This window comes from Morone saxatilis, unplaced genomic scaffold, assembly GCF_004916995.1.
Source record: "Morone saxatilis isolate NCDOM2014 unplaced genomic scaffold, NCSU_SB_2.0 Contig3, whole genome shotgun sequence".
Taxonomy (NCBI): Eukaryota; Metazoa; Chordata; class Actinopteri; family Moronidae; genus Morone; species Morone saxatilis.
In genome coordinates this window covers 3,102,580-3,109,954 of record NW_023339873.1, presented here as the reverse complement: position 1 = coordinate 3,109,954, position 7,375 = coordinate 3,102,580, and the positions used below count along the sequence as shown (strand labels likewise).

Sequence of the window (7,375 nt, the reverse complement as noted above, 5' to 3'; positions counted from 1 at the left end):
TCCTAGTGTGGAGGGCTCAACGTCAGCTGGTCTGATGTACCCGGTGTCACTGGAGGTGATATATTTTACTCTGATTTGCAGAAATCAAAAGTCAACTTTAGGACTAATAGGACTTTATACTTACAACATGGTGTTACAATACAGTCAACTCACAGTTCAATACTCGAAAAATAACCATTTCTTATTCATTTATCTTCAGGTATATAATTATAAGTTTTTTGCTACACAAAATTAATTCTCTCAAATGAATAAAGGCACCTTTTTAGCAAGCGGATTCCCATCTGAACAGATAAAAAGCAAATGTCTGAATTTTCTCCAGACACTTTATTAATTAGCCACAAAACCAAGTTTTAAACTCTTCAAAGACACTGATTTGCTATTTTTAGCCTAGGGATATATAACGATATAAACATGTCTGGATTGTCAAGCAATTTTGAGTTGAGATCTTTATACACAAACAAGAGAGTCTGAGAGTTTTGTGTCTGTGTGTATTTCTTGGACAAAAGCTGGTCGTCACAAGGATAACTTTTTATTTTAGGAAGTTTTAGTATCAATATAGGGTTAGAGTTGTTAGTTGGGCAATGTATTGTAGAAACATGGTGGTTCAATGTGGCGGGCTCTGTAGAAGAGGACTGTAGATAAATAGAGCTCATTCTAAGGCAACAAAATCACAAAAGTTTATGTTTTCAGGTGATTATACACTAATGAGAACATACCTATGAATATTAATTTTTGCCAAGAGATCCTCCTTAATATTACACACTGGACCTTTAAGATACAATATGTGAGAATTTACTTTTACTCTATGACCTCAGTGTGGCTGATAAGGGATTTTTTTATACATTTGGAATTTCTTTTGTTTTAAAAGTGTTATAGAAACTATAGGAAGATGAAAAAGTGTCTCAGTTGGTTCAGATTAATGACCCCACTGACTTCAGTGCTCCTGCAGTGATTTGTTTTTCCTTCTTTGGTCATTTGCAGAATAAATGCTCTGACCTGCAAACTAAGGTAGCAGGTAACAAGTAGGTTTAATTCAGGCGTTATATTCACAGTAAGTTTCAGTTTGGTGTTTTGGTTTGTTGCTGGTTTGTTCTTGCAGGGAACTGGTAGGTGTGGCTGTCTCATCAGTGTAACTGGGATCACCTGGACCCAGTCCTTCTCAAGCACTATAACAGCTTGTGTTTTGGTTTGAGCAACATGACCACACCACATTTTTAAGATAGCTACTCTTGTTTAGCATTTTATGTCAAGCAGAAGTCTGGATAATCTTCTAAAATATTATTTTTCTACAAGACATCAAGAATATTCCCATTTAATGGGACAGTCATCAAGATAATGAAGTCATGGGGTTTCAATCAGTGTAATTTTTCAGTTGATTTGCAGCAAGACAATACAAGATATGACACTTAACAGACAGTGACAGCTAATTTAGGAGAAATCAAATTAAACATCAAGCTGAGGCAGTTCTAGAAGTAATTTTGCTGTTTTAATCATCATTTAGCCTGATTAACAGGTAGAAAGGAATATTCAGAATTATTTCTGGTAAGTTCATCCATTTCAAAAAGTCTAAAGTCAGTGAAGTGCCGAGCGTACATTGTCTTGACAATGTTGAGACACACAATAACTGAGAATAAATACTTCAATAAGATATGAACTAACAAGACACAGTAAATCAAATAAGTTTTAGAGTTTGAATGTTCTTCAGAATAAAAAGATAAATGTACAGGACAATTTATGTGTAGTTTCTTGAATAGGTAACTTATTTCTCAATGACAGGTAGGTAAACTTCATCCACAGATGAAGCCTGTGAGATGTGTGAAAAGGCTAATAAGTGGAGCTTGACATTATATTAATATGTCAAACTACAATTTTCCAAGTGTAGAAGGCTCAACGTCAGCTGGTCTGATGTATCCGGTGTCACTGGAGGTGATATATTTTACTCTGATTTGCAGAAATCAAAAGTCAACTTTACGGCTAATAGGACTTTATTACAATTATAATACAGTCAACTCACAGTTTGGTACATGGTTCACAGTTAAATACTTACACAACAATTTTTTCTGCTACACAAAAATTAATTCTCTAATGAATAAAGGTGCCTTTTAACAAGCAGATTCTCATCTGAACAGATAAAAAGCAAATGTCTGAATTTTCTCTAGACACTTTATTAATTAGCCACAAAACCAAGTTTTAAACTCTTCAAAGACACTGATTTGTTATTTCTAGCCTAGGGATATATAAGGATATAAACATGTCTGGATTGTCAAGCAATTTTAAGTTGAGATCTTTATACACAAACAAGACAGTCTGAGAGTTTTGTGTCTGTGTGTGTTCTTGGGACAAAAATCTGTTAACACAGTCATTTTGTGTGGACTCACCTCCCATCGAGGGACAAATGCTGGTCCTCACAATTTATTTTGATCAGTAATTTTGCTAAATCTCACATTAAATGTTCAATCCATTAAAACCTGTGTTTAAGTGTTAAGTCCATATATTTTTTGTGTTTTTATTTTTATATATATATATAACATTCAGTGTTACTAAATACTCCATAAATTGTGTCAGTCTAATTTTGAGATATTTTTAGTCGGTGTTGCTTTCATCTCTGAAGAGCCACAGTGTAATTCTGCTATATGATGTTGAATATTGACAGTCCTATCTCACATAAAGCAATTTTTTCTTCATCTTCACTTTCAATAAAAGAAGGTAAAACATGGCAAAGTATTAAAAAGTGCAGACTCCTACTGGAGCAGTGCACACACAGGCTAATTCAAAGTCTCACCGGTGAGAGGGGCAAAAAAAAGTTATTCTAAAAGTTATTATTGCAGTCTGAGTAAGGTTTGTTGACTGAGGTTATATAATCACAGTCTCAGTCTCTCATAGAAAACCTGAACCCAGCAGCAGACCTGTGGTGTCTCTCCAGGAGGTTTTGCCAGGGGGAAACATTTGGGAACCACTGACCCACTCTCTGCTGAACGAGGTAGAACATGACCACACCCCCTGTTACTCAGTGTGAGTCTATTGGCTGTTGGGAATTATCTGGTGCCTGGATGTGGCTGCTGTCAAGGGTTTATACTATTAAAACTCTCCAAACTCCACCATCCTCCCTGACACTTGTTGCTGCTGCCTGCGCACCACCGGGAGAGGCCACCTGAACCGCTTCAGCATTTCCTTTGGGATTTCCCGCGGGGAGTGATGAACTCCATCGACCCTCAGTCCCATCACCAGCACCACCAACACACCTCCCCTACCGTCGGCTCTCTCCCACCTAAAGGCGCCCAGGAGGCCCCGGACATGGCCGCTGTCTACTGCGACAACTTCAGCAGCATGTACCACCAGCAGAGCCTCCAGGGCGCACAGAGACCCGCCGGCTACGGCCTCGGAGATTACGCATCGTCTCCAAACCCGTACCTGTGGCTCAACGGGCCGGGAGTGAACTCCTCCGCATCTTACCTGCACGGTAACAACCCGGCGTCGTTCATCCCGCCCTCCTACGGCTCGCAGCGGCAGTTCATAACAAACTCACCTGGCTTTGGCGGGCCCGACCTGGGCTGGTTGTCCATCGCAAGCCAGGAGGAGCTGCTGAAGCTGGTCCGACCGCCTTACTCCTACTCTGCGCTCATAGCCATGGCCATCCAGAATGCGCACGAGAAGAAGCTGACCCTGAGCCAGATCTACCAATACGTCGCCGACAACTTCCCCTTTTATAAGAAGAGCAAAGCCGGCTGGCAGAACTCGATCCGGCACAATCTGTCTCTGAACGACTGCTTCAAGAAAGTGCCGAGGGACGAGGACGATCCAGGTACCGTGAACGCACCAGGGGCAAAATTATAGTAAATAATATGTGGTTTAATAATGTGGCATTTAGGTACAGATTACTCTGCTGGAAGTCTCATTGTTTTATTAGATGGGAATGAGCAAAAAAAGAGAAGAGAAAGAGAAACTCCATAGCATAATAATTAAGAATAAACACTTAATTACTTTATTTTTCATAGAGCCTAGTCAGTTATATATGTGACTCCAATTCCCAATATTCTCTGAAACCTTTCCTCTATCACTTTATGATGCTGTGTGGTGATTTAGTTTAACTTTAAAAGTTATTAAAATATGACGCAGTGAGATACTGTTGCAGCCCTACTGTAAAAAAGGTTAAAAGGTGAATACAGAGAAATTCCAATAGATATTAACTCCTTCCAAACACATTTTAAACACAATATGATAACACAAGGGTCACTATTAAGTAGTAGAGATGTATTTTATTTTCCTAGAAATACTACTTTAAAATTACAGTATTTTAAACTGTCTCTACAAAATAGTGCATGTATTCGATCATGAGTGGAATGTTTTTTTAAATCCTAACCTGACATTCAGACTAGACGGACTCAGAAAAGGTGTTATTTGTTAATGTTGAAGTCAAGTTCTTCAAAAAATGCTCAAAAAAGAAATATGAAATAAATTATTCAATTCATTCGAAAATATGGGACAGATGTTTGCTACGTTGCTAATTGGTGAAATAGTCTTCCAAATGTGTTGATTTGTAAAGTCATGTCTTGATAGGAAAAGTCTGACAAAGTAAATTCGAGCATTTACAAGAAACTAGTATTTTATTTAGACTATTTACTTAGATATATTAGGCCCCACAACTTCCATCAGGTAAAGCTTCATTCCACAAAACTGAAATGATTAAGTCGTAACATGTTTACTGTCTCATCTTCAACTACAGGAAAAGGAAACTACTGGACGTTGGACCCAAACTGTGAAAAGATGTTTGACAACGGGAACTTCCGCAGGAAAAGGAAAAGACGTTCTGATCCAAGCAACGCCGGAGGAGCAGCAGTGGCTGCGGCAGCAGGGGCCACAAAAGTGGAGGATGGCAGGCCAGCTGTGGCGGCCTCCCTGAAGCCTTCAGACAGTCCTCAGCTCCTGGGGCCATCCTCACCAGAGATGGAGGCAATGAACGAGAACCACAAGAGCTCGTCATCGTCTTCGCCACCGGGACTGTCCTCAGCCGCTCCTTGTTTTAATAACTTTTACAGCGGCATGTCGACGCTCAGCTCGGGGGTCCCGAGCCGGCAGGGGTCCCTGGGACTGGTGAACGAGCTGTCGAATAGGAACATTACGGCCCTGAGCCCGTACCACCTCAACCACGGCGGGCAGGACACGGGGGCGTCAGAGCACGGCGAGGGCTTGCATTTCAACCGTGGAGTTTACTACAACACGTTTGGCAGCGGGCAGAGCGGACAGTTCAACAGTCACTTCTACAACAGCTTCAGCGTCAACAGCTTGATTTATCCCAGGGAAGGGACAGAGCTATAGGAGCCGATTTACCACAACTTCACACTGTTTTAGGGACTTGCTGCTCGGTGAATCCCCCTCAAACTCACAAAAACACACGTGCGTCATGCGTTTCAGCAGAGAGGTCAGAGTGCAGGCTGGGTAGCAGCTTCTCTGCACCATGAACACAACACTTCACTGATCAGTCCACCGGAGAGATTAGACAACTAGAGAGAGTATTTTAGGTGAACTTGATTCAATTTGACAAACACTCAAACTGTGGAAACACCAGCCGGAAAGTCAAACATAAAATGAGCACTTATCTTTTTACTCTTTTTCTTTATGACTATATCAAAGCTCCTACTTTGCTCTTAATGCTAAACTATACTTGCAAAGTAAGACAACCACTGAACACTAATTTCTTTTATAATATTTTAAACATCTATTTTTACATTTTTTGGCAGTTTCAACAGAACCTCTCCCTATCTCTTCTTGTGGTCCAAACCACACATGTCCAAGATGTAAATGTATTTTTGATATTTTGCCAGTTTTGCCAAATCTAGCCCATTCAGTACAGTTGATTACATATGTTGAAAACTGTTTAATTCATCATCAACTCAAATCTGCCAAAGTTGCCTTTGTGAGACCGCCATTACCTCAAAACAACAATCAAGTGAGATGAAAGTGCCCTGCTATGAAGGGTTTACCTGTATATTTAGACAGTTTCCAAATGCAGTAACAATTGATTTAATACGAATATAATCCGAGACAGGCCTTGCCTTATTTTTATATCCTTCATGTTGACTGAACCCACAGCACTATGGCTCCTGTAAATACATCTGGACTTTATAAATGTGTATTTTTGTAAATTATAAAGATAGTTTGTGACTATTTATGCTATTTATGCTAATAGGCATTGTTTTCTACTGTTGTCTGAACATAGTTTGATTAAAGCAGAAGTGAATAATATTAGCTTACAAAATGGGCCGAAAACAGTATCACTAAAATCCAGATGTCATAAATATATATATATATATTAAAAACTATATGCTATATCATGGTTTCTCTCAGGATTCAGTGTGACAATCATTGAATGGCTTTTGTATCTATTTTTGTCTTTTTTTTAATCTTTATACATTACATACAGCTTACAGGCAGTTTCAACTGTGACTATTAATAAATATCATGTGGTCTCTATTGTATTGTCATGCATCATTTTCAAATAGGCCATCAGTGTATTCGGGCTTCATTATCATTTGAATGCATACCCATAAATTTACTTTAATCTCATATTGAATTACTTCTACTCCATTTCAGCTCAATGTAGCCTCTTACCATTTGTATAAAAACAACAAAAGCCTTCATGAGTTAGTTGTATTCCTGCAGGACTCTTTACTGTGAACATATACTTGGTGACATACTGTATCCGAGTACATTACATGTCCTTTTTTTATTGCAAAGCCTGCTGCAGAAGTTTTAAACTAAAATTTTACTATTAAATCCCTCAATCTCATCATTCTTCACGTATTCTGTAACGCCAGTTTTAATTTTCATACCGGTGATTTAAGATCAACTTCACGCCCAACTAAAACAAAGTTAATCTACCTGTCTCTTTTATTCTATTAAGTCAGCTTCTCCTCCTGTCGTATCAGTGATAAGTGTTTAAGGAATTATGTTACTCTAAGAAGAGAAAAGTGTAAAGAGTCATCTACACTTTGTCTCACTTTGTTTTATATTGCTGGGAAGTGGGAAACTTGCCCACTTACACTGTTCAACCTCCCCAAAACGTCTCATCTGATACCACTAAGACCCTGAATGAGATCAGGTCAAAACAAAAGCTCTATGAAATTAACAAATACTCCACATACTCTAAATACTTATTTAAATCAATTATTCATTGGTATTGCTTAATCAAGGACTCTTTTACCTGGTGAAAAACTGCAAAAATGTGAAATTATTATACAGGAAAACATACTACAATTCAAGATATATAGAGAACTGAATAATTATTTAATGGATATTTACGTGGGTTTATTAATGTTCAATCAAGATTTTATATTCAGCATTACACACAAACTCCTACTTTTTATTAAAAAGAAGT

The 7,375-nt window shown here is 38.6% G+C and overlaps 1 protein-coding gene across 1 annotated transcript; it reads left to right on the top strand.

Annotated features, from left to right (window-relative positions):
- Nucleotides 1-3,092: 3,092 nt before the first annotated feature.
- On the top strand, nt 3,093-6,405 carry foxi2 (forkhead box I2). Its single transcript, XM_035673401.1, has 2 exons — nt 3,093-3,802; nt 4,724-6,405. The coding sequence occupies exons 1-2, from the start codon at nt 3,196-3,198 to the stop codon at nt 5,314-5,316; spliced, it is 1,200 nt and encodes a 399-aa protein (XP_035529294.1). The 5' UTR covers nt 3,093-3,195; the 3' UTR covers nt 5,317-6,405.
- Nucleotides 6,406-7,375: the final 970 nt, after the last annotated feature.

What these genes read in the sequence shown, in the direction of transcription:
- foxi2 (XM_035673401.1), top strand. Translation starts at nt 3,196, where the DNA reads ATGAACTCCATCGACCCTCAGTCCCATCACCAGCACCACCAACACACC. An exon ending in GAGGGACGAGGACGATCCAG is followed by an intron (nt 3,803 to 4,723) that starts GTACCGTGAACG and finishes CTTCAACTACAG; the next exon opens with GAAAAGGAAACTACTGGACG.